Raw genomic sequence first — 27,215 nt, 5'->3', positions numbered from 1 at the left:
TTAAACCGTTTAGTCCCATTTAATTGTGAGGGACGTAATTACCCTTATGTATCCTATATTTGATGCGGCTGGGGGCTTCAAGATTGGGTGATGCGCGTGTGTGGCTCACGTGCGCAATTAGTAAAATGGATGTGTGGTGTGTTGCATGTGATACACTGCCATGGCGTCACACAATGGCAAACCGCTATAAGGGGTTTTTATTTGGGCTGGGCATTCTCTCACTCTCAGCATTCTCTCTCTCTCTCACATAGAGACCCAGCCACACACATAGCTCCTCTCTGTAGCAGACACAAGACGCCATTAACACACACAGCAGCAGATCGAACACATGTGATTCCATATCGAACACATCGAACATCATCGAACACATCATCATCCGAGGGCGATGGCGATGACGATGGCTTCAACACATCGAACACACTGATACACGCAGACACACAGATAAAACACATCGAACACCAGCGAACACACATGTGATTCCAGATCGGACAAATCGAACACACTGATACACGCACACACACAGATGGAAGACACTGATACACGCAGACACACAGATGGAACACCATCGAATGCGACCTGGGGAACCTCTCGAATAGTCTGGACCGGACCGACCCAGATCTCGGAGGACGGTTCTGGTAAAGCTCTGGTTCTAGGTCCGGTCCAGCGCCTTAGGAGGAGGAGGAAGATAGTCTTCTTCCGGATCTTCAACGACCCGGATCGAAACTTCATCGGTTGGGTTTTGGGGGTTCTGGGTTTCCTCCGGAACATCGATCTGAAGATTGAAATCTGGAATTTGCAGAGTCTCACCGGGTTGAGGAACGAGATCGGCTCGGCAAACCGGACAAGTCACATGAGAATTGAGCCAAGCATCGATGCATTCGGGGTGAAACACATGGTCGCATTTGGGGATCAATCTGAGATTCTCAACGTCTTCGAATTCATTGAGACAAACACATGGTCAAGCCCTCTCAAGCACACTGATGCACGCAGACACACAGATGGCTTCAACACACACTCACACACACACACACACTAATACACACACACACGCGCGAATCTCTGAGGGTGTACCACACCGGAATGAAAGTGGGACCAAATCAGTGAACCAAAAATGACAGTTTGTAAATCAATGAAAGGGCACTCTCGTCCACAGAGTGAAACAAAAATAAAAAATAAAAAAACAAAAAGGACCAAATCAACACACCAGCAGGACTATTTGGTATAATAGAATAAAAGTGGGACTATTTGGTATAACAGTTTGTAAAGTAGGATTTATTGGTAAATATTCCTAATTGATATTGATTTACCAATTAATTGATACTAATTAATAACAATTGTTGATTATTAATATTATTTGATTCTAATAAAAATTAATTATTAATCTCAATTGATACTAATTAATAATTTTAGTATTAATTCAGACTAATTTTAATATCAATTGATACTAGTTATTATTATCAATTTTTATATTGGTTGATACTATTTAATACTAATTATATTAACTTTTATTAATGAAATAATTTTTTTAAATTAAAATTGAAAAAAATGACAAAATTATCATTTTTATATCATATAAGGGCAAAAAGGTCAATTATACAGAAAAAGCTATTTTACAATCAAACACAACTCTGCTACTTAAATCCATAATCCCACAGCTGCACCAAACAAGTTAACAGCTTATGTTTACAGTTATAAGTTATAATCTGTTAAGCTGTATCCTATAATCATTTTCCCACAGCTCTACCAAACGGGGCCAAAATTATAACATCAAGTTGGAAAGGAGGAATCCAGTCAGAACTGAAAAAAAAGACAAATACTTAAGACTGTAAAGATTAGAGAAATGAGTTTCAGAGACTGTGCCTTTTAATGAATTGAAAGAGATCCAAATACTTAAGCTCAAAAAGTTGTCCAATACTTTTTTGCACAGTCCCATTCAATTGTCTTCAAATCCTAAATATGTCAATGATGGAAACATTGAAAGGTCAGGTAGTGACCCTGTAATTTTGTTTCTATACAACGCGAGAAAAACAAGACTAAGAAGTCGTGCAAAAGTTTCTGGGATGGACCCATTCAATTGATTAACGACAACAGACAATTCTCTTAAGGAAGAAAATCTTGTAAATCAGGCAATGGACCACTAAGTCAATTGTAATCCAAACGCAAAACCTGTAATGAGTCCTCTACCCCAGACAACTTTTGAAGGAACTTATGAAGTTCTTCAGTTAAGATGTTTTCAGACAAATCAAAAGAACACAAATATGACTGACATTTGCAAAAGATTTGGGAAGGTCACCTTCAAGATGATTGAAATTGAGACAAAGATTTGTGAGGGAAATCATGCCTCCAAAAGAGTCAGGAATCAGACCTTTTAACTGGTTACTAGAAATGTCTACATCAGCAAGGCTACTACTAAAGTTGAACAACCAACCATATATGGAAGAAGATATATCATTATAAGACAGATCAAGCATAGAAAGAGACATAGAAGAATTAAAAGAAAGTGAGAGATGAGTAGTGATATCAGGAAGTATACAAGCAAATAACCTTACCTCTTGTAGGAGAGGGAGATTATTGATAGATTGAACTCAGTCGACTACTTAACTGAGGTTAACACAACTAAGGTCCAAGTGACTTAATAAAGAAAGATGGGAAAGCCACTCAAGATTTTCACACTTCAGATCATAATTGTAGCCAAGATCAAGATACTGCAACTTAGAAAGGCTCCTCAACTTTGTGATGTCGTCATGAAAATTATTTCCATTGAGGTCCAAATACTTCAAATGTTGCAATTCAAACAATGAAGGACTAATCTTACCACTTAGTGGATAAGGAGCATCATTCAATAAATGAAGATCAAGCATGGTGACATGACCAGTGTGGCTGTTGCACCAAACTCCTCTCCATTTGCAACAATCTCTTTTGTCTTCTTCACTCTCCCAAGATGAGAGACGACCATAATCATCGATAAGGGCTTCTTTAAACTTGAGGAGAGCTTGTCTTTTCTTAGATTAGTGTCTTCTTCAAATCTAGAGGAGAGTCCAAGAGTAGGTTTCATGTATAGTAAAAGCAAGACGACAATAGCAAACACATGGAGAAGTTGATGAAATTTTTTGCCGAGCACCATTTTCATGAACATGTTCATGATGATGCAGCAAAAATTAATATCAAGATGAGGTAGCAAATACAACCACCAATGAGGATTTGAAATTATTGGGTTTTTTTTTTAGTTCTCTCAAGCATGGAATGACCACCTTTTATAATTGAGAGTCAACGAATATAATTGTGTCACTAATTCAATGCTGGGGTGTCTTGAACAAACTGTCATATACTTCTACATTGAAATCCTTCGGTCTGTGTACTTCATTTTTCCTTTCGTTAGTAGAATTGTGGCGATTATGTGGGAAAAAAAAGGAATTAAAAAAGAAAAAGAAAAAGGAATAACTCAAAATATTTGTAACTTCTATAAAGGTGCAAGTAGATATGTGTGCTTAGTGCAAGTTAAAGTTTACTGTATAAAAGTACAATTATTTTCATTAAAGATTTTCTTGTAAAAAAAGGAAAAAAGAAGACAATTGCTATATATCACCCTTTTTTATTCACCCTTCTATGGCACTATATTATTTGCCTTAATTATTGCTTCAAAAAAAGAACAAATTATGAGTATCCGCGTAGATGGTGAAACAGTGACAAAAAAAAGTGATACATATAGCATTTTTTTTTAAATAATAATTTTATTTAAGTAAAAGTGGTAAATTAATGGACAAGGTACAACTACCATAGTGACTCTGAATAAGAATGCTTTGAAACACATTTCTTTTGCCATTTAGCCAATGTCCTTAGACCATGTGAACAATTCATTTGGATACTCCCAGACATCCCCCAACTATAATCGTAAACGATATGTAAATATCTATACTATTATATAAAAGTGTCGTGTTGGTTTGAATTTTGTCATACTTTTTTGGTTTTTCCAAAAGGGTTGGGTTTCTCTTAAATTCAAATATGTACTTAACCACTATGTTTGGGCTTATGGGGCTCACTTTGAGTCCCATTTCGATAATTGAACTATCTTAAGAACGAACTAACAGAACAAATAAAAGTTGCAGCATTAGTACCTCAGTGAATCTCGCATCCACAAAGAGATCCCTTACAGCATCCAAACAAAAAAAGTAGGAACGAGTTCCATCAGACCACATGTACTCCCTGAATCCTACTTTTATGTCTTGCTCAAATCGAAGCATCATCATGTCAAAAAAAGCCTGAGTTTTCATCACACTGTTGATAATTTCAACAAGACCCAAGTATAGTACTGTAAATAAAACTGAAAAACAATTTCAGTGTTTCCCTTCTCCACTCTCAAAATGCTTTTGATAGCAACAAATCACCCCTAAGAGTTCAGGATTTTCATCCAAAATCAAGCTAAAAAATAAAAAGGAATTTTTTTTAAAGGGTAAATTACACTTTGCCCCCTTTATGTTTGTCATGCCCCACTTTTTATTTCCCAGAATCCATTACCAAATCCATTAAGTTTATTAAATTTCAGAGATAATATGCGGAAACTCTGTATATCGAGTACAAGAATGAATAATGGTTCTCTCATTCGCAACTCAAATTAAATGCAACATGTACATAACTAAATAAAGTGCCTGTAGGCTTACATCTTCCAAGGCAATAGCCCGGTTACACAAAATGGTCTCTCGGACCCATACACATTAGCCCTTGGCTTTACAAAACTTGTAACAAAATAAAAGAGCTATCTACTCTTCGTCAAACATGTCCACGCCCTCAGTTTGGCGGGATCACCACATCTTTACTTGTACCAAATCCCATAGGGGTGAGCATAAAGGCTAGTAGAGAATTTCTAACAAAGTATATACAGTTATGCATACTCTCAATAACAATGCATATGTTAACACCGTGCCATGCACCTTTTAAAGAAAATCCATCTCATGCTCAGGAAGCATACCTCGACATATATGTCACCTTAACCAAATTCAAGTTTTAGACTTCTCCCATAATCGTTTGTCAGGAAACATACCACACTGTTTTCACAATTTTACTACCTTGGTGGAAAGCAAGAGTTCTAGTGCAACCATTTTTTCTTTTTATTTGACAATTTATGATTCTCACTATCAAGGTGGCACCTATATTGAGAATGCATTGGTGCTGTGGAAAGGGCAGGAGTCGGAATACGGAAGTACTTTGGGACTACTAAAAACCATTGACCTTTCTACCAATGAACTTGTTGGGAAAATTTCTAAACAAGTTGGGAGTCTTGCGAGGTTGGTTTCTTTGAACCTATCAAGAAACAATTTGACAGGAAATATCATCCAAGAAGTTGGTCAGATGAAAATGTTGGAATCTCTTGACTTGTCTGCAAATGAGCTTTTCTGGCGCGATTCCTACCAGCCTCGCTGATCTAAATTTTCTCAATGTGTTGAATTTGTCACATAACAGGCTGGCGGGAAAAATCCCAATAAGCACTCAATTGCAAAGCTTTGATCCCTCTGTATACTCGGGAAACCTTGAACTTTGTGGAATTCCACTTCCAAATAAGTGTCCAGGACAAGAAATAGTTGTGGAACCTGTTCTTGTTCATGGCAAAGACAAAAGGATTCAAGAAGATGATGACAAGTTTATTACGACTGGATTTTATGTTAGTATGGGGCTGGGTTTCACTTTTGGATTTTGGACAGTTTTTGGCACTATAATTTTTAACAAACAATCTAGATACGCTTATTTCGAGTTCTTGGACCGCATAAAGGGTTGGTTTTATGTGACAACTGCATTGGGTATAGCTAGATTGCAAAGGAGGCTTCAGAGGTAAATGGTAAGTATTTTTTTTCAATTTTGTTACTTCTCTTATATTTTTGTGTCTTGATCATTGCTAACAAGTTAGACATTATTTGTTTGTTTCTTTATTTTTTACAAATCCTACATGAGCTGATTTAAGCACACACTTGCTATTTGCTTGAGCTTGCAGTTTTTCTTAGGTATATTTTCTAATTATAATACACATGTGCAGGTATATGTTGCTATCTTCAGCTCATTGGTCTCAAGATCTATCTATATGGTAACTTCTAATGCCACCCTAATTTTTAGCCAAGCAATGGCTTGACATCCACTGTATGTTTAGTTGTCATTAATATATAAAATGGTCCAAAAATTAGCTTTAACTTCTGATCTGTTTCTATTTAATTATTCAACTTCTATTCCTATATACATTTTTTTTTCCTTTTCCACCAAAAGTCATTTACTCCTATAATTTTGCAAAAGTAATCTTGTAATAACAGTGATGATGATGTTCTCTGCCCTTGCAAACCTAACAAAAACACTATAGTTGTGCCGTATTTATGCAATGATACTGAATTAATCCCCTGTTTATAAACTATATTGATTGCCGACCAATATTTAGTTGGCTTTAATTTAACTGATAATCAAATTGTTTTATTTTTTTGTTGTTTCCATTTTTTGCTATGTTTTCCCAGGAAGTTATGCTACACCTGAGAGAGACACAAGCAGCAAGTTCAGAGTATACGAAGCGAAGCTATCAGCACCAACTGTTCTCTATGTATTCTTCAAATGTTGAAATAACTACATAAATATTTGTTTTCATTTGTAATTATATTGTCAATTGTATGTTTGGAAGGATTTCAATCAAGTGTTTGTAATTATCTATTTAATTTTATAAATTGTTGATCATGATTATTTATGGTGACCTGTTTGCTATATGAAAAAATAGATTATGTTGGAGCTGTCTTAGTTTGGAAATTGAATTTTTAAATAACTTTTTGACTTTTTAATTAAAATATGAAGTGAAAAAAAATTAAAGTGGTTAAGAATATTTTTTAGTTTTTTACAAAACAAATCTACAAAAAGTAGAGAAATAATGAAAATAAATTTTTGACTAGACTATGTGACTTTTTAGTGTCTTTTTGACTATATTAACCAGTTTTCCAAACGCACTAGATGAATCTGTTTTACTTTCACGAAATTAATCTAAAGAAAATGATTGAAATTTGTTTATTTAACTTTTTTACTTGTATTTTATGTGGGTGGATAATCCTTTGATAATGTATTTTTTTAAAGTTCAATTCATATTTTAATAAAGGGGTATTTTTTTTAAGGTCCCTGATGTTATGATTTTATAGTATAAAGGACATCAAATATTTTCATGATGTCTAAGGTCCCTCAACATCAATCCAGAGAAATTTCAGTTCCAGAGAAAATTGGTCCAGAGAAAATTCACGTCACAGAGAAAATTGGTCCAGAGAAATTCTAGACCAACCCAGAGAAAATTTAGTTCAAAAACCAGAGAATTTCTCTGGTTTTAACCCAGAGAAAATTCAGTTAAAAAACCAGAGAATTTCTCTGGTTTCAACTTCAAACGAAACAAAATACTTAATTGATCCCAATTACTTAACTGAAACAAAATACTCATAACCTACCAGTTTTCAATATACAACAAATGGTATATTCATTCGATATATAAGATCATTCAATGCAGTTTACAGGTTAACAAAGAAAAATAATAATAAAAAAGAAATGACTGGCAGATTCATATCAAATCTCCTAATCATTAGTTACCACTTCCATAATTACAAAGTAGCAAGTTTCTTAAAGGCCCATATCAGATATTGTTCCCTAAATTCTGAAGCCACGCTTTTATGTTGACAGCCCCAAGTTTTCACCTTTGCAACAAGCAATGGGCTTCAGGTCCATCCAAAGCTCCATAGAATATTAATCACTACAAAATTCATTATTAGTAGCACTTTGTCTAATCATATTTGAAAAAACTCCTTGGTTCCTTCCAAGGATAGGACACTTGCGAAAGTTGAAAGTTCAATACACAACTCAATCAACACTTAAATGATCACTTCCCTTCTTTTTGGGCCAAAAAAATGATTTTTTTTTTTTTTTTTGTTGCAGGCATTGATTAACTGCATGGATAAACAAACACATTTGGCTGCTTCTGTACCACCAACAGATCATGCATAAGCCCAGAATAAAAGCACACACAAGAACATTTTTGAAGCGAAGGCCAACTGATGTACTAAGGCAACAAGTACTAAATAGGCACGGTACCGACTTCCTTCTATGTATCATGCACACACGTGTGCACACAGTTTTGCATAGTTAGGAGATGACGAGAATGTCTACCAAGTCCCAAGTCAGAGGAACTGCTTTGTCTATTAGGAACTTTATCACCCACATAATCATTGCAAATTTGCAAGGTGAAAAGCTACTAAACAGAGAAATTTGAATTTTTTCTGGGTTGAACTCAGAGAAATTCTGAATTTTCTTTGGAACTATAGAACTCTGATTTGATCAATTTATCTTTGGTTCTACTGCTGCTGATTCAATCACAATTTCCCGCACAAACAAATTAATAGTTCTTCAATCAATTCAATCACAAATTCATGAACTCCAGAGAAATTTAAATTTCTCTGCCGTGGGTTTGATCCTCCACCATTGTTGCTACTATTGTAAGTGGCTGTACTAATGTTTCAAATTTCCATTTACTCTTGCCATTTCACACCAATCAACAGAGAAATTCTGCTCTGAATTTATCTCCAGAGAAATTTTGAATTTATCTGGAACTGATATTGATGAACAAAAGACAAGGAAAAAAAAGAGATGAGAGAGGCTAGCTATGAAAAAAGTAATTGTTTTGTTCCAGGTTCTGGTGATGGAGTATAATGACTATGTTGTTGCTTATGTGGCCGTGACAAATCAGCAACCTCACTGCCAGACTCCAATGGTCTGAGATTGGGTTCTGGTGAAGATGTTTCTAACGGGAACGACATTGACATTGTCTGCCTTGACATCGGGCCACAGAGGCTGAGGAAGACGACGGAGGACAAGGCGGTTCGTGGCGGAACCAAGCATGGTTGATCTGGTTGCGAGGCCGTAGACACGTCCCGTTCCAAGCCCTAGCCTCCGGTGTCGGACTGTGACAAGAGCGACTATTCCGACGCAATCGATCACCTTCGACTTTCTCTCTACTCAAATCAAGCTTACTCACCACCTCTGTATGTATGTATGTACATGTCTGTGTGTGCGCGTGAGAGTAGACAAAAGGACGAGGGCTGAATTTCTCTGTGATAGATGAGAGGGACTTTAGACATCAAAAAATAATTTTGTGAATTTTTTCCATTTTGAAAAGTAAGAGAGGGACCCTAGACCAATTTTTCCTTTAATAAAGGGTAAAATTAAAATAAAATATATTAAAAAATTTACAATTTTTTTTTAATGTTTAACTATCATTACAAATTAAATTTTTAATTTTTAATTGTTCATATTAAACTTTACATTTTGATAATCAATTTCAACCATCCTTTTATTTTCATCTAGTGTAATGGAAATTTTTTTGTTCAACAAGAGTCTTTGAAAAAATAAAAATAAAACATAAGTAAATTATAAATACACCTTTTAAATTTTTTTTAAATATAAATTATTAAAGAATAAAATTCTTAACAATTCTCTTATACAATAATAAAATTACTTGAATTATTTATTAAAATAAATTTTTAACATAATTAAAAATTATTAATTAATTTAATAATTTATTAATAAAAAATACCATTTATTATAAATTAAAAATTTTAAGAGGCGAAATGTAATTTTTAAAAATATATGAATAATTTATATTTTAAATAAATATGAGAGAATAAATTTAGTTTTTTTTTGTTTTTAAATTAATTTTTGGGGGATGCACCAATAAATCCCAAATTAATAACTTATACACTGTTTAGTCCTAAAAGTTTTTTTATACATTGAAAGGTCCCATTACAATGTTTCAAACATCAAATTAATGTTTCGAACATTAGATTTCGAACATCATATTAATGTTTCAAACATTAAATTGATGTGCAAATGGGACTAAATGGAGCATAAGAAAATTTTTAGGACTAAATGGTTCAACTTTTCAGAAACTGGGACTTATGGGTAAATTTTCCTTAAATGTGTTACCATGGACCCTACTCTACAGAATTAACCACCCTCTTCTTCACAAACCCTTCTTTCCCAAACGGCAACCCCTCCCCCCAGCGAGTTGAAGATGGAGATGATTGAAGACGGCGAGATCCAAACGATTCAGATAAAAGCCGAACTAGATCGAGGGTGCGGATTGACGATGGCAAATCACGGAGTTTTGCGACGCCGGAGGCTGTATTGATTGATTGATTGCCGCCGTCGTCGTCGATGCCCTCTCCGCGGCGGCGCTGGTGGTGTTTTTAGTCGGAGAAACGGGAAGAGCCGGTGGTGGCTTGGAATCTCATCACTAATTCGGTAATGATAATTTTTTCATGTCCTCTTTGAATTATTATAATTGTTGCACTATTTTAGCTTGAGCCTCATCATGTGCAAATAGTGTCATGATAATATATAAATAATAGTAAAGATTTTCCTCTCTTTAATAATTTAAATATTTAGATGAATTCATAATATGATATGTGATGTTTAATAACTTAATCCAATACTTGAAATAAATTATTAAGTTTGTTTGATTAACATAATTCCTATCATTTAAAATTCCACACACCTCTTAAAAACATGTTAAAATGAAGGTGTATCGCCATCACCATACTAGTACCGCCACTACCGTCACCATGATAAAGTTCTAGAGATAGATTATGGGTGTTTGAATCTAAGTTATATACTAGAAGAGTAGATTTTTTTAAGAAAAAAATGGGTGTTTGATTTTGAGTGGGATCAACTCAGACGAGAAATTGAATCTTACCCTTCTTTTCTCTACCACTTTCTGTTACCTCTCCATTTTTATGTTTTTGTGAAAAATTATTTTTCTTGTTTATATCACCAACAAAATCAATGAGAGCAAAAGAGGATTCATCAAACTTGCCCAAATAGCCATAAATGAACCATGTGCATCAAAATTGATTTCAGTTTTAACATCCTCGAAATTCTGACAGTTCTGCTCTCTCCAAATGCACCACATTACACACATGGGAGCTATTATCCAGGGTTTCCTTAGTCATTATAGTCTACTATTTATTAAACTGAAGCATTGAATGACATATCCCATTGAACTCCTAACAAGATACATACAGTTGTTATTTACTTTTGTACCATTCTACCAAGATTACGGTGATTCTTAGAGTTTCCTAACTTTGTACCATTTGGCACTGATGTCATAAACTTTCAATTCTTGAAGTAATTCCTTTGAATTATTGTACTACCTGAGAAGTTGAGATATGCTTAAGATTAATTTTATACTAGTCTATAGGCTCCCTCATTTAAACTTTATTAGCCATGCTTTACGATATGACCAAAGCTGAACCTAGGAATTAATTTGGAAGTAGATGTTTGCAAACCAAAGTGGATATCAAAGTTCAGGTTTCTCCTATTTAAGAATGAACTTGGTTTCTCCTTTGCAATCTGTGTTCCCAAATAGGAAAATTAATATTCTTATTGTAAGATTATTGAAAAGAGAGCATATGACAAGATGAGCCAAAGTAGAGAGAGAGAGAGAGAGAGAGAGAGAGAGAGAGAGAGAGAGAACAGAGAATAGAGAGACGCTAGAAAAGAGGTTAGAGAGAGGATAACAACAGCGGTAGAATAGAGAAGAGAAGGAAAGAGAAGGTAAATAAGGGGGGTAGGGGAGAGGGAGAAAAAAAGTGACCTAAGGCACACATTTGAAGGAGATATTAAGACAAATTTCATGCAGGTCCTGGTTATTTTCAATTCATATTACTTTCACTTGTTTGGAAGTCATCATTCATTCTTGACTGAACCCTACTTCAAAAGTGTTCCCAACTTGTGTCAATTGACAATGGATGGTGAAACACAACTTTTGGTTCTGTCCAGAAACTCTACTTCCAGCTTCCCCACTACCAAGTATCTCTACTTGAGATTTGATTTTAGTAATAGGATTAAAGGGTTTCCTGCTTAGATAAACCCTCCAAGGAGGCAGAGTTGTTGGGGTTGTTGATGGACTTGTTTGGTGGTAGGTTATGGCCTGCAGCTATTGATTTGGAAATTGAAGAAAAATAAAATTAATCTATCTGTGTTTGCAATCATCTGCTCTTAATTTTCCCAAGGTTGGTCAGATACGTCCTCCTGCAGGGCAGTTTGGAAGAAGATTTTTTTGTGATCGTTAGAACCTGCACGGAGGGAGCGCATAACGACTTTAGGATTGCGTCTTTGATGTGCCTCTCCGAATCATACAGGCTATTTTCTTCATCTTCTTCTTCAGTATTTTGATATATATATATAATTAATTTTTGAAACTGCATAAGACCTATTTTCATAATCTATTCTATTTAATATCATTATTCTGTAAGATTGATTTGGAGTAATTATTATTCAATTCCTACAACAATCTAAAGTCGTTAGTTCTGTATAATATTTAATCTTTTCGTTATTTATGTTTTACAATTTAATTTGTTGGTCTTGAACAACACTTAAAAAGAAGCAAAACCTGGATTTTTTTGTCTTTTTTTTTGTTTCACGTAATTCGATAAACACTGAACTGATTTTTATTTATTTATTTATTTTTTTAGTATAGAAGTCGATTACATTGATTTGCATGCAGTATTAATTCTATTCAATTATTTTCGGAAATAGTGTAACTGCGTTTGATACATTGACTTATATATATATATATATTAATTTAGGGAAGTTGTAGAATTTGTTGATTCTGTGTAGTTTTTTTTTTTTATTATCAATTATTCTTAGGAAAGTTGTTGAGTAAAATCAAAATTTTCACATGATAAATTATTTTGTTCAGATTCATGATATTTAATTAGCATTGTTCATGTTATAAATTATTGTGTTCAGATTTGATTTGTATAAAAATTGCCACATTTTATCTATCCTTAAATTGTTGGCAATTAATTGTCAATTACAAATTTAATAACATTTGTGATTGTTTGATTGTTTTCTCTTATAGGTTTTATAATTGTTTGCTCTCTTATACCTTAACGAATTTATTTTTATGGCTAATTTAGAAGAAACTGTTAGTGTGAAACCTGAAAAATTTTAATGGTAACAATTTTGAAAGATGGCAAAAACAAACAAATTATTAGAAGATCCGGATTTTGTTGGATCTTGGTTGTCACCCGAACAAATTGAATTTCATTGTTATAACAAAATCCTTAGTGTTTTGTTTAACCATTTGTATGATGTGTATTAGTCAATCACCTCAACTGCAAAAGAACTATGGAAAACCTTAGAGGCTGAATATGGAATTGTAGATGCTGGTATTGATAGGTTCACTATCTCTAATTTTAATGGGTATAAAATGAAAGATGAGATACTTGTAGGAGACCAAATATATGCGTTTCAAGAACTACTTAGAAAAGTAGAAAAGAAAGGGACAACTTTTAGTGAGGAGTTTAAAGTGTCTTGCCTTATCGATAAATTACCTCCATCTTGGAATGATTTTGCTAAGCATCTTAGGCACAAACAAGCAGATTTGTCGTTAACTCAACTAATCAATATACTTAGGGTGGAAGAGAAGCATAGATCAAATCTAGAAATTGGAAAAGAGAACTCCTAAGGTAAATTTGGTGGAGAATGGGAATAAGAATAGTTCCAACAATAGGAATAACTTTCGACCTAAAGGTAAAATTTTCAAGAATGACCTTAAGTTTAGATCTAGAGCTCAAAATGGCAAACACCATAACAACAACTACCAAGCCAATGCCAATAATTTTAAGGGACAAGGGAGTAGCAAAAGATTGTGCTATGTGTGTGGGAGAGCAAATCACTATGCTAAGGATTGTTTTTTTAAGAAGACTGATGAGTATAAACCAAGGTTCAACAATAAGCAAAGAAATCGAGGTCATAATGCTCAAGTGAATATGATTTTGGAGAAAGAAGAAATTGCCGGACCATCTTTTAGGTATAATCTTGAAATTATTTCTACTTTTAAATATCAAGATTGGTGGTTAGATTCTGGAGCTAATATACATGTGTGTTTTGATTGTGGTTATTTTAAAACTTTTCAGAAATCAAGTGGAGGAAGTATAACCTTGGGGAATCGATCAGTTGCACCGATACTTGGCATTGGAGATATAAATTTGAAGATGACTTCTGGAAAGATCTAACTTTGAGAGATGTGCGATATGTTCCTGAAGTTAGAAGAAATCTTATTAGTGGATCGTGTTTAGTAGAGTTAAGTTACGAAATTGTAATGGAATCAAATAAAATTGTAATATGTTTTTATTGGAAAAGGTTTTGTATGTGGTGGTTTATTTAAATTAAATGTATCTTTTGAAGTTAATACTATTTCTCATAATATTTGAATATTGAAGTTTGTGATTTATGGCAAAGAAGACTTGGACGTGTGAATTTAAAGAAAATTAGAAAAATGATGGATTTAGAATTAGTTCCTGAATCACTTATTGATGTCAAATGCAAATGTGAAACACGTGTGCAAGAAAAACAACCTAAGGAATCTTATAAATCTGTAGAAAGAAATTCACAACTCTTAGACCTTATACATAGTGATGTTTGTGATTTTAATAGACCACCAACTACAGCAGGAAATAAATATTTTGTAATCTTTATAAATGATTGTTTTAAGTTTTGTTACTTATATTTAATTAAAACCCAAGATGAAGTGTTTAGTAAATTTAAAATTTACAAAGCTGAAGTAGAAAATCAATTAGAAAGAAAGATTAAGAAACTTAGATCTGATAGAGGAAGTGAATATAATGTAGGTACCCTTAGTACTTTTTGTGTAGAACATGGAATTATTCATGAAGTAACCCCACCTTACTCTCCACAATCTAATGGGATAGCTGAAAAGAAAAATAGAACTCTAATAGATATAATAAATGCAATACTTATTAGTTATGGTTTACCGGAGAACTTGTGGGGGGAAGCGATACTCACCGCTTGTGTTATATTAAATAGAGTAATTGTGAATGATAATGATAAAACACCTAATGAAATCTGGAAAAAATGAGTACCTAATCTTAAAATGTTGAAAGTGTGGGGGTGTTTAGCAAAAGTAGCAATTCCAGAACTTAAACATAAGAAAATAGGATCCAAAACTGTTGATACCGTTTTCTTAGGATGTGCTCAAAATAGTAGTGCTAATAATAAATTATGAAATTAGTGAAATTACTAATAATACAATAATTGAATCTCGTGAAGCTACATATTTTCAGGATATTTTTCCATATAAAAATAGGATCTCAAATCATGTTGTAATAGTGCTAGTGTTATTCCTTTGAGAGATGATTCTGAACATCTAGACATAGAACCTAGGAGTAAGAGAACTAGAATAGAGAAAAACTTTTGAGATGATTTTTATACGTTTTTAACTGAAGGACAACCAAATACTTTTATAGAAGCTATGTCGTCTTTAGATGCACCGTTTTGGAAGGAAGCCATTAATAGTGAGATTGAATCTATACTTCAAAATAATACGTGGGAGTTATCTAATCTACCTCCTGGGAGTAAAGCTATCGGTTGCAAATGGGTATTTTGAAAGAAATTAAAACCTGATGGAAGTATAGATAAATATAAGGCAAGATTAATAGCCAGGGGATTTACCCAAAAGAAAGGAACAGATTATTTCGATACCTATTCACCTGTTTCTAGGATTGTAACCATTAGAATCTTAATTGCTCTAGCATCCATTTATAATTTAGAAATTCATTATTAAAACTGCTTTTTTGAATGGAGATTTAGATGAAAAAATTTATATGGAGCAACCTGAAGGTTTTGTGGTTAAAGGACAAGAACATGAAGTTTGCAAGTTGGTTAAATCTTTGTATAGACTTAAGCAAGCTCCTAAATAATGGCATGAAAAGTTTGATAAGGTAATTCTAAAATTTGGTTTTAAGATCAATGAACATGATAGATGTGTATACTATAAAGAAGATAATGGAGAATGTATTATTTTGTGTTTATATGTTGATGATATCTTATTATTTCAAACAAATTTAGAGATAATTAAAAATGTGAAATTTTATTTATCTTCAAAAGTTGATATGAAAGATTTAGGAGAAGCTTATATAATTTTGGGTATGAAATTAGAGAAAACAACCAAAGGTATTACATTAAATCAATCTGGAATCCTAGAGAAGATGTTTAAAAAGTTTGATTATTATAATCTCAAACCTGTTTCAACTCCTTTTGATCCTAGCTTGAATTTGAAGAAAAATAATGGTGTACCTATATCTCAACTTAGATATTCTCGAATTATTGGATCACTTCTCTATATTGCTAATAAGACTAGACCTGATATTGCCTATGCTGTTGGGAGATTAAGTAGACATACTCATAATCCTAGTAAAGATCATTGGATTGCTGTGGAAAGAGTTTTTAAATATCTAAGAGGAACTCTAGATTATTCACTTTGCTTTAGTGGTTTTCCTAATGTGGTAGGAGGTTATAGCGATGCTAATTGGACAATACATAACTTAGATGTTAAGTCTACTACTGGGTATATATTTATGTTAGGTGGAGCAGCAATATCTTGGAGTTCTAAAAAACAAACCATTATCTCTAGAAGTACAACCGAATCAAAACTTATAGCCTTAGATACTACGTGTACTGAAGCTGAGTGGATTAAAAATTTACTCCTTGATATTTCACTTGTGAAAAATCCTAATGTGGTAGAAGGTTATAGCGATGCTAATTGGACAATAGATAACTTAGATGTTAAGTCTACTACTGGGTATATGTTTATGTTAGGTGGAGCAGCAATATCTTGGGGTTCTAAAAAACAAACCATTATCTCTAGAAGTATAACAGAATAAGAACTTATAGCCTTAGATACTACGTGTACTGAAGCTGAGTGGATTAAAAATTTACTCCTTGATATTTCACTTGTGAAAAATCCTAAACCTGCTATTTCCATACATTGTGACAATAGAGCTGTAACAAAACTTGTGCGACAAGCACATACTAATAAAAAGATGAATAGGCATATGCAAGTGAGGTATAAATCTATTAAAAGTTTGGTGAATAAAAATGTTGTATCTTTGAATTTTGTGAAATCTGAAAAGAATATTGCTGATCAGTTAACAAAAGGTTTATCTAAGAGTGTAGTCTTAGATTTATCGAGGGAGATGGGTCTAAGCCCATAGGGAGTCAACGAAGGAAGTAACCCGACTTTTGTGATTGGAGATCCCATGAAGGAAGTTCAATGGGTAGGAACAGTCCTTATAGTGTGACTCATGTTCCAACACTTTAATAAGGAGACTTTTATTAATTTATTATTTATCTTCTCCTGCTCATCCCTAAGATATCTGTGTTGATGTAAATGTGATGGTTAAGGAAGAGTATTTACTCTAAATGAATCCGAGGCGGGCTCACTCTCACAAGATAGACATCCGGCACTTTTATCTTTGGAGGATTCACCTAAGTGAGAGCGTCGTGAAGCCGCGACCGTGGGAATAGGGCTATTCTCTAAAACTCTAATGAGAATCAAGATTGAGCACATGGCTACTAATAGTGCTAACCCACCCCAAAGTTATGTATCATACCATATGTGTGACATGTTGAATTCTAGTAAAAAAGATTTAGTTCAAGACCTGATTTACTAAGATTCTTTCATAATGAAACTGTTAGCACTAAGTGAGGTTCAAGTTTGAAAAACGCCTACACCCATTGTATGGTTTTAGTGTTGCCCATATTATCATTATTGGTTTTGCAGTTATTTAACGATTTTACAAAGTTTTGAACCTTGTGGGGGATCGTTAGAGATTTCCTAAAAGCTTCAAAACTTTAATTGTTTGTTTTTATTTATTTATTTATATTTTATTATTATTATTTTGTATTTATTTATTTATGTTTTCTTTTAACAGTCATATGTGTTTGCATTTTTAAACAAGTATTTGATTTCAAAATGAATGGGTGTGTCTGTTCCCAATAGACAACAAAGAGTCTGTTTAAAAAGGATACTCAGGAAATAAACAACGTATTCTGATTGCTTTCTCATCTTTTTCTTTGATATATTTTCTATATTTCTGGGCAACTGATACAGACTTGGCAAATCCATCTGGTGCAACTGTGCATTGTGTCAGATTCCTGTGAATTCTTGAGTTGTATCTTGGAGTCGTTTGTGATCGTTAGAACCTGCACGGAGGGAGCGCATAATGACTTTAGGACAGCGCCTTTGACGTGCATCTTCAAATCACATAGGCTATTTTTTTCATCTTCTTCTTTAGAATTTTGATATATATATATATATATATATTTTGAAACTGTATAAAACCTATTTTCAGAATCTATTCTATTCAATATCATTATTCTGTAAGATTGATTTAGAGTAACAAGGAGTTGGGTGCAACTATCACACTGGTCATGTCACCATGCTCAATCTTCATTCATCTATTAGTGCTCCTTATCATCCACTGCGTGGTAAGATTAGCACTTCATTGCTTGAATTGCAACATTTTAAGTATTTGGACCTCAGTGGAAATAATTTTCATGACCACATCACGAAGTTGAGCAACCTTTCTAACTTGCAGTATCTTAATCTTGGCTACAATTATGATTTAAAGTGTGGAAAAATCTTGAGTGGCTTTCTCATCTTTCTTTATTAAGTCACTTGCACCTTAGTCTATGATGCACGAGCATGGGACACGACACGGACATGTGGACATGCAAATTTTCAAAAAACGGAAGACACGACACGTTGGAGACATGTTCAATATATATAATTTTATTTATTTATTATATGTTTAAAATTTTAAAAAAATCATTAGAAGATAATTAATAAACACAGCACCCAAAAGATTTTAATAGGACATTTTAATAATAGCAATAGAAAAAAATGCTCCGAGTTTATAGGACATTTTAATGTTACCGGTGACATCAAAAGTAGGGCCACGCCGGCGAATCCTTTTTCTCGGCGGTCGGTCTTTTGAACTGGGGGAGGCGGTAGTGGATGCGATTGGGCGCCGGAGTTTGTCGATTGTGGAACGGGGTTAGGGGCTTTGACGGGCGGTCTTGCTTGTTGGATTTGAAGTATGTTGGCTGGTGGCAAAATTGCGGAAGGCTTCATTGGATCCTGGGGCCCTTCGATTTATGGGACGCCTTAGTGGCAGCAGCCGTAGTGTTGCAGTTTGGGTTCGGGGTGAGGAGGGTGGGTCATCTATCCAGATAGTGGTGACAGAGGGGAAACGGAGGACTCAGCTGTTCTTTCCGGTGTCTGCCTTTGGAGATGGGTGGGGGGATTTGGCTTTGGTGATTGAAGGGTTCGGATTAGGTGATGGTTGGGCTAAGCGCCCTGTTGGTGCGCAGCGGATGGAGCTATCTACTTCTACACCTATGGCAGTGGCACATCGTGGTCTGGCGGCAGTGGGTCAGGCTGTACATTCAGCACTGGAAGGGGAATAGTTTAAACTTCTGGATAAGGCATTGGTGGGCCATCTGAGAGGCGTGCGGGGCAAAGGCTTGAGTTTTGCAGCTATGCCAGAATGGGTCAGTCGTTGGTGGACGGCGTCGGGGCAGGTGGAGGTGCGTCCCCTTGGTGATCAGGCCTTTCTGTTTGTCTTCTCTTCCAGACGCGAGGCAAAAATTGTGTTGCGTCGGCGATGGACTCTTGATGGCCGAGACTTGTTGTTGGACTGGTGGACACCATTGGCCCTCTGTGCTTCGGGGATGGACTCACTACCAGGACCAAGATAGTGGATTCGTGTGATGGGCTTACCGTTGCATCTTCGTGGGGAGGCGGTTTATCGAGTCCTTGGTGACCAGTGTGGTGGCTTTTTGGAGGCGGACGAGTCATCGGCGGATTTTGGTTCTCTTCGTTTGTGTGTGAGGGGTTTGGAGAAGATGCCGCAGACTGTCTTGCTCCGGTGGAGATCGTGGTCATTTTCCTTACCAATTTGGGTGGAGGTCCGGCCGTTGGTTGTGCCTGTGGCGCCGCCCGGCGGCAAGGAGGGTGGTTTGGATTTTGGATTGGAACGACGAGATCTACGGCGGACAAATCGGGGCTACGCCAAGATTGTGGGGGTCAACGAGTATAAGCAGCGATTTGGGCGATCTGGGCGACCCACTAATCTTCAGGGTAAAGAGGTGTGGGTTTGTCTTACTACCCAAGCTAGCTCAGTCGTGGGCTCTTTAGGGGTTTTACCAGGTCCACAATTGTGTCTTTCTGAGGCCCATAATTCTGTTGATGTTTCTTTGGGCCAGCAGAGGTGGGCTCAGGTCAATCACCCTCCAGATATGGGCCTAGCTGGTGGAGAGGTTACTTTCAAGGCCTCTGGGAATGGTTTAGGCCCAGTGGTGTTAGATTTGGTTCTACCCAACCCGGGTCAAAACAATCCAACCCTTACTCGGGTTTGTGCCTCCCTTCGTGACGGATTGGGGCTTTGCCGGGCCGATACTGCCTTTGACGCTTCGCCGGAGTCTGGGCGACCTCAGGTGACGGCTTCCGTGGCGATTTTCAATGACTCTGGATCTCCGGTGGTGGTTTCTCCGAATATTCCAGAACTCAGTCGAAGTGAACAGCATCAAATCCTTCATATTCACTCATAGGATAGCAGGTTTTACAGAGTGGCATCTTCTTTTTGTCCTTTTGCTTTCTTGACTGTGGTTGAGGAGGATAGGATGATTCAGCATCAGTATCAGTTTCTGGTGTAGGCAACCTCTGTTGGCCATTCTGTAATAGAAAACAGTGAATAGACTAGCCTGGATAATGCATCAGCAAGAGTATTATCAGAACCATTTATATGTTCTAATGACACTTCTAGCCCAAATGGATTTTCTTGGGTCAACAATTGGGGAAGGGAAGATAAAATTGCAGCCACATATTGTGACCAAAGTGGCCCAATTTCCAGAAGAGACGCTTAAGGAAACTAAAGGCCTACGTTCTTGGTTGGGCCTCCTCAATTATGCAAGGCAATACATTAAGGATTTGGGCCGCATGCTAAGCCCATTATACTCAAAGGTCAGCCCAAATGGAGAAAGGAGATTGAATGCCCAAGATTGGGAACTGATCCATAAGATCAAGGCCAAGATCCAAAAGTTGCCTGATCTATCAATTCCTCCAGCACAATGCTCCATTATTCTTGAAACAGATGGATGCATGGAAGGATGGGGACCCCTTACTGCCGTGACCGCGTCGTCGGAATCTGGGCTACCTCAGGAGAAGAATGCCGCGGAGGATTTCGGTGGTTCTTCCCACTCGATTGGGTCTTCTGTTGCAGTTTCCCCGAATAATTTTTCTATACTTGTGGGGGTTGAACCATGTTTGCAGGAACTGAGTTGTGGGGCAGATTGTGAGCCCGACGGAAATGGTGATGCAGGTTGTTGGTCCACGCAAGTAGATAGGCTAGCGTTGGTGGTCCAGCCCGAGGTGGTGGATGCTGCGGTAGATGTTGCGGATGTTGTGGTTGAGGAGGGCTTTGCTAGTCCAGTATTGGATTTTCACGAGGATGTTATTCCGAGCTCGGCGGAGGTATCAAGGTGGGTTCTTTCTCGCATTAATGAGGTTAGTCATTTCTTGGGGTTGTCTTTTGAGGGTCATGAGCATGAGGCTTTTGCTTTATTTTCTGCTATTGAGGGCTCCTGGAGGGAGAGTGCCCCAAATTGCAAGGTGGTGACGCCTTTGAAACACAATGAGAGGAGTGTTAGGGAATTAAGAAGATTGGAGTGTTCTATCAATTATGATCGGAGTGAAGGTGGAGATGGCCGGGTTGCTAGGAAGGGTCGTGGTACTCCATTGATGTTACAATGCGGTTAAAAATGTTATCTTGGAATGTGCGTGGTTTAAATGATAGGGAAAAACGGGTGATGGTCAAATCTTTGTTAAAAACTGCGCGTGCGGATGTGGTTTGTCTACAAGAAACCAAGATGGAGAGTTTGGGGGTCGAGATGGTTCGAGAGTTATGGGGAGGTCGTTTTGTGGATTGGACGTTTTTACCTGCCCAAGGGGTGGCTGGGGGAGTTCTTCTTTGTTGGGACAGGAGGGTTCTAGTAAAGGAGGAGGATGAGGTGGGGGCTTATTCCATTTCTTGCCTTTTTCGTTGTATTGAGGATGACTTCCGTTGGGCATTCACAGGTGTTTATGGACCGGTTCATGGAGGCGAGCGGATTGGTTTTTGGGAGGAGCTTCACTACATTGCCTTTCGGTGGGGGGTTCCATGGTGTGTCGGTGGTGACTTCAATGTGGTCCGGAGTTTGAAGGAGAAGAGGGGGCCAACTTCGGTAACGGCTTCTACGTGGATGTTCTCGTCATTCATTGATGAGGCGGAGTTAGTGGATTTTCCTACGCAGGGTGGTGCATTTACATGGTCTGGAGGTGGGGTGATGTCTCGGCTTGATAGATTTTTGGTCACAAGGAATTGGGAGGAGCATTTTCCAAACGTGATCCAAACACGTTTGCAGCATCCAGTTTCAAATCATTGGCCAGTTTTATTGGATAGTGGGGGTATCCGAAGTGGGCCATCGCCGTTTCGGTTTGAGAACATGTGGTTGTTGTCTGAGGGTTTTCTAGAGCGGGTTAAGGGCTGGTGGGATAGTTATGTGCTCTCAGGTTTGCCTAGTTGTCGTCTGGCACAGAAATTGAAACTTCTTAAGTCCGATTTGAAGAGGTGGAATAGGGAAGTGTTTGGTCGCTTGGAGGCTCAGAAGGCTGCTGTGTTCGCGGTGTTGCAGGAATTGGACGTCAAAGAATTTGAGGGGATTTTGTCTGCGGCTGATCTTCGTCGTCGTGTTGAGGTTCGTAAGGAGTTTGGCTAGATTGCCCGTATGGAGGAGATTAGTTTTCGGCAAAAATCTAGATGCTTGTGGTTAAAAGATGGGGATCGTAATACAAAGTTTTTTCATCGAGTGGCGAATGCCCATCGGAGGGTGAATCAGATAAGTCGTATGCGTGTAGATGATATGGAGCTGTCTTCTTCAGATGCGGTTAGGGCCGGAATTGTGGGCTTCTATGAGCACCTGTTTCGGGATGAGGGGGAGGTATGGAGACCAAGCCTGGATGGTGTTTCTTTCGATGTAATTTCAGACACGGTTAGTTGTCGGTTGGAGAGCCCGTTCTCAGAAGAGGAGGTGTTGGAGGCTTTGCGTAGTATGCCTGGGGATAAGGCGCCAGGTCCCGATGGTTTTACCTTAGCATTTTTTCAGCATTGCTGGGGGGTGGTGAAAGCTGATGTGATGGCAATGTTTGAGCAGTTTCATCAGACTGGTGAGTTTGAGCGTAGTCTTAATGCCACATTTATTGCTTTAATCCCAAAGAAGGGTGGGGCGGAGGATATTCGAGACTTTCGTCCAATCAGTCTGTTGGGTAGTATGTATAAGCTTTTGGCAAAAGTATTGGCTAATAGGTTACGAGGTGTGTTGGAAGGGGTGGTTTCGGAGTCTCAGAATGCTATTGTGGGCGGCCGGCAAATTCTGGATGCAATTTTAGTGGCAAATGAATGTGTGGATTCTCGAATCCGTCAAGGGTAGGCGGGCCTTATTTGCAAACTTGATATTGAGAAGGCTTATGATAATGTTAATTGGAAGTTTTTACTATATATGTTGGACAGGCTCGGTTTTGGGGTTCGGTGGAGGCATTGGATCCAATTCTGTATTTCTACTGTGCGGATGTCAGTTCTTGTGAATGGGTCTCCAGCGGGATTCTTTCCTACTTATAGGGGGCTCCGGCAAGGAGACCCTTTATCTCCTTTATTGTTTATTCTGGTGATGGAAGCATTGGGGCGGCTGTTATCTAGAGCGGTGCAGGGAGGTCGGTTGTGGGGATTTGCGGTGGGAAAGGATCCTGCTAATTTGTCGGTTTCTCATTTGTTCTATGCCGATGATGCTCTTATTTTTTTTGATGCGGATGTGGATCAAATTGGGTATTTAAGATGTGTGTTATTGTGTTTTGAGGCCGTTTCAGGGCTTCGGGTGAACTTAGCAAAGTCCGAGCTGATCCCAGTGGGGGAGGTGGCTACGATTTCGGTACTGGCAGCTATTCTCGGGTGTAAGGTGGCCACTTTGCCAGTTACGTATTTGGGATTACCTTTGGGGGCGTCTTTTATGGCCACAGGGGTGTGGGATAGGGTGGTGGACCGTGTGCAGCGGCGGTTGGCAGGTTAGAAGCGGCAATATTTGTCAAAAGGAGGGAGACTTACATTGATTAAGAGTGTTCTATCTTCCATCCCGACATATTTTATGTCTGTCCATGTGATCCCGGTGTCAGTAGCCAAGCGGATAGAGAAATTGCAGAGGGATTTCTTGTGGGGTTCGGGGGGGGAGGGTTCCCATTATCCTTTGGTGGCCTGGGATCGGATTTGTCGTCCCAAGGTTCAGGGGGGTTTGGGGATTCGCAGGCTGGTCTTATTCAATATAGCCTTGTTGGGTAAATGGTTGTGGCGGTTTGTGGTAGAGCATGACCGCTTCTGGCAAAGGGTAGTGGTTGCAAAGTTTGGTGTGGGGCAAGGCGGGTGGTGTTCGGGGCGGGTAGGGCATTCTCATGGTTTTGGCCTATGAAAGGGGATCTAGTTAGGGTGGGAGGAGTTTTGGAAGCGGGTGAAGCTCAAGGTTCGATTTTGGCGCGATCGGTGGTGTGGTGATCTTACTTTAGAAGAGCGGTTCCCTTTGATTTTTGGAATTGCCATGGATGCTGAGATGTTGGTGGGTGCTGTGTGGTCTGGCCAACGGGGTTCGACTTTTTGGAATGTCGGCCTGCGTCGTGATGTTCAGGATTGGGAGCAAGGTCAGCTGGTGGAGTTGTTGGCTTTTTTATATGAGTTGCGAGTGGGTGAGGACGGACAGGACTCTTTGGTTTGGGACTGTCCTGGGGCTAAGGCGATTTTTTCCGTTTCTTCTTTTTATCATGTGCAAGGTTTTAAAAAGCGGCCGCAACCGTTACGTAACGCCGTTATGTAACGGTTGTGCTAGTTACCGCCACCCGTTATAGCCGCTTTTGCAATGTGATTGAGATTCATAGGTGTATCGGCCGTAACGGCTGCTATAGCGGTCGTAACGGTGTCGTAATGGTGCCGTAACGGCCGTAACGGCTTGTTACACACCGTTACGTAACGGTTCCGAATTGTTTCTTTTGAAAAAACACAAAAAAACAAAAAAAGGTGTAAAATGGGAGAAGAGAGATAGAGAGAGAACATGGAAGATGGAGGAACAAGATATAGAGAAAGAGAATAGGGAAGATGAAGAATATGTTATTGATTTGTTGAAATTGTAAAACCTATGCTATTCTATTCAGCTGCTATCACTCAACCATTTTGTTTGTGTGTGTCTATTTATATATTGTTTGATAATAATAATAATAATAATAATAATAATAATAATAATAATAATAATAATAAGTGTGGTCATTATCTATTTGGCTTGATTAATACATATATATATATATATATATATATTTAGGCTTTTATTTATTCTCTTACTTCTGTCATTGTTTATCTTATATATAATAGTTAGTGATTGATTTTTTGTATAATGTAAAGTCATTAATTATTAAAATAAAATGTAAAAAACTCAGTTTATAGTGATTTAAAAATATGAAATATATTGGATCAAACTTAAAAATTTATAAAAATTGTTCAATATTTATTTTAAAACCCAATAAATATGATCATGGAAAAAAAAATGTGCGTATCGGTAAGTTTTTTTTAAATTGTGCAAAAAATAAAAAAATTCACAGTTCCGGTTACCGCAACCGTTACGCTACGGCCTTTACACCCTGCAACCGCAATCGCGCCACCGCCACCGTTACGGCGACCGCAACCGCTTTTCAGAACCTTGATCATGTGCTTGCTCATGTGGAGGAGGTTGCTTTCCCTTGAAAGTGTGTCTGGGTCCCGGGTACGCCATCTAAGGTGGCCTTTTTTGTGTGGACAGCTATGTTGGGCCGTGTTTTGACCTTAGATAATTTAATTCGTCGTGGCCACGTATTGGTTAATTGGTGTTGTTTGTGTTGTGGTGCTGCGGAGTCAGTGGACCATTTGTTCATTCATTGTCCCGTGTCTTCTCGCCTTTGGATGTTAGTTGTTGCGACTTTTGGTTTGGCTTGGGTGCAGCCAGCGTCGGTTCAAGCAGTTCTGCATAGTTGGGTAGGGGGTCGTGTTGGTAGGAGACGTCGGAAGGCGTGGATGCTTGCTTCGCATTGTATTCTTTGGTTGGTTTGGTTGGAGCGAAATAGGCGCATCTTTCAGGGGTTGTCTCATTCAGTCCTTTGGTTAGAACGGCGCCTTCTTACGATTTTGTATGATTGGGTGACTAGATCGGTTGATCCGGATGTTTTGGCTTTTGTTGAATTTGTGGAAGATTTGATTTGTTAGTTCGTTTGTTTGTGTCGCCTCTTTGGCTTCCTTATTTGTATTATTTGCATCATCTTAATGCTTTTTAATAAAGTTCGGTTATTTATCAAAAAAAAAAATATATTTTAAAAAAATTTGAATTTTTTTCTTCAAATAAAATAAAACTAATTTGTTCTATGCATTTTAAGTTCAGCAAACAAGGGATACCCAAAATATAGAAAAAACAAAAAAAAGGGCTACTCAGAAGAGAGAGAGAGAGAGAGAGAGAGAGAGAGAGAGAGAGAGAGAGAGAGAGAAGAAAAGAAAAGAAAAGGGAAAAGAACCAAGAGTAGAGAGAAACGAAATCAGAAAAGAAAACGAAGTAACAAAAAGAGAAGAAGAGAGAAGCGGAATCGAAGAGAAGAAGAGAGAAGAAAAATCGAAGAGAAGACGAGCAAACACGAAGACAAGAAGAAGAATACCTTAGAAGAGCCTTCGATCAATCTGTTCAATCGACCTCCGATTCACCACGGTCAACAGCTCCATTGCCTTCGATCCACCTCTCCTTCGATCTCTTTCTCTCTCTTTTCTCCAACTGGTTAGGGCTTCTTCGATCACCTACTCTCTATTTCTCAAGTTTATTTTTCCTTGCGTGTCCTTGCGTGTCCAAGACGTGTCCGACTGACAAAATTAAAAATAAAAAAACAAAAAAAAAGGGGACACCTCTTGTAGAGTGTCCGACACGTGTCCACCATGTGTCCATGTCGGACACGTGTACGCTGCCTTTCCGTGCTTCATAGACCTTAGTTCTGTTAACTTCAGTAAAGCAGGGTTCAATCTATCAATGATCTCCCTCTCCTAAGGAGTAAAGTTTAGTTTAACTTTCTGATATGGTTACTCATCCCTCACTTCCTTTTAATACTTCTGCGTCCCTTTCTATATTTGATCTATCTTCTTCAATATACAGTTAGTTGTTCAACTTTCGTAGTAGCCTTATTGATGTAAACCTTTTTAATAACCATTTAAGAGGTCTGATTC

At 37.5% G+C, this 27,215-nt stretch overlaps 3 protein-coding genes across 3 annotated transcripts in view; all 3 read left to right on the top strand.

The window, feature by feature from the left end:
• Window positions 1-27,215, top strand: part of LOC145823217 (receptor-like protein EIX2) — a 192,369-nt gene that overhangs the window by 135,496 nt on the left and 29,658 nt on the right. The window lies entirely within an intron of this gene.
• Window positions 10,002-20,466, top strand: LOC114271200 (uncharacterized). The gene is made up of 2 exons (XM_082895778.1): window positions 10,002-10,290; window positions 13,971-20,466. The coding sequence occupies exon 2, from the start codon at window positions 19,627-19,629 to the stop codon at window positions 20,464-20,466; it is 840 nt and encodes a 279-aa protein (XP_082751904.1). The 5' UTR covers window positions 10,002-10,290; window positions 13,971-19,626.
• Window positions 21,676-22,671, top strand: LOC145802450 (uncharacterized). Its single transcript, XM_082895292.1, has one exon. The coding sequence runs from the start codon at window positions 21,676-21,678 to the stop codon at window positions 22,669-22,671; it is 996 nt and encodes a 331-aa protein (XP_082751418.1).

Source organism: Camellia sinensis, chromosome 1, assembly GCF_055761805.1.
Source record: "Camellia sinensis isolate YWXY chromosome 1, ASM5576180v1, whole genome shotgun sequence".
NCBI classification, from domain to species: domain Eukaryota; kingdom Viridiplantae; phylum Streptophyta; class Magnoliopsida; order Ericales; family Theaceae; genus Camellia; species Camellia sinensis.
The sequence above is the reverse complement of the archived record's forward strand: the minus strand, read 5'-3'. Positions and strand labels throughout refer to the sequence as shown.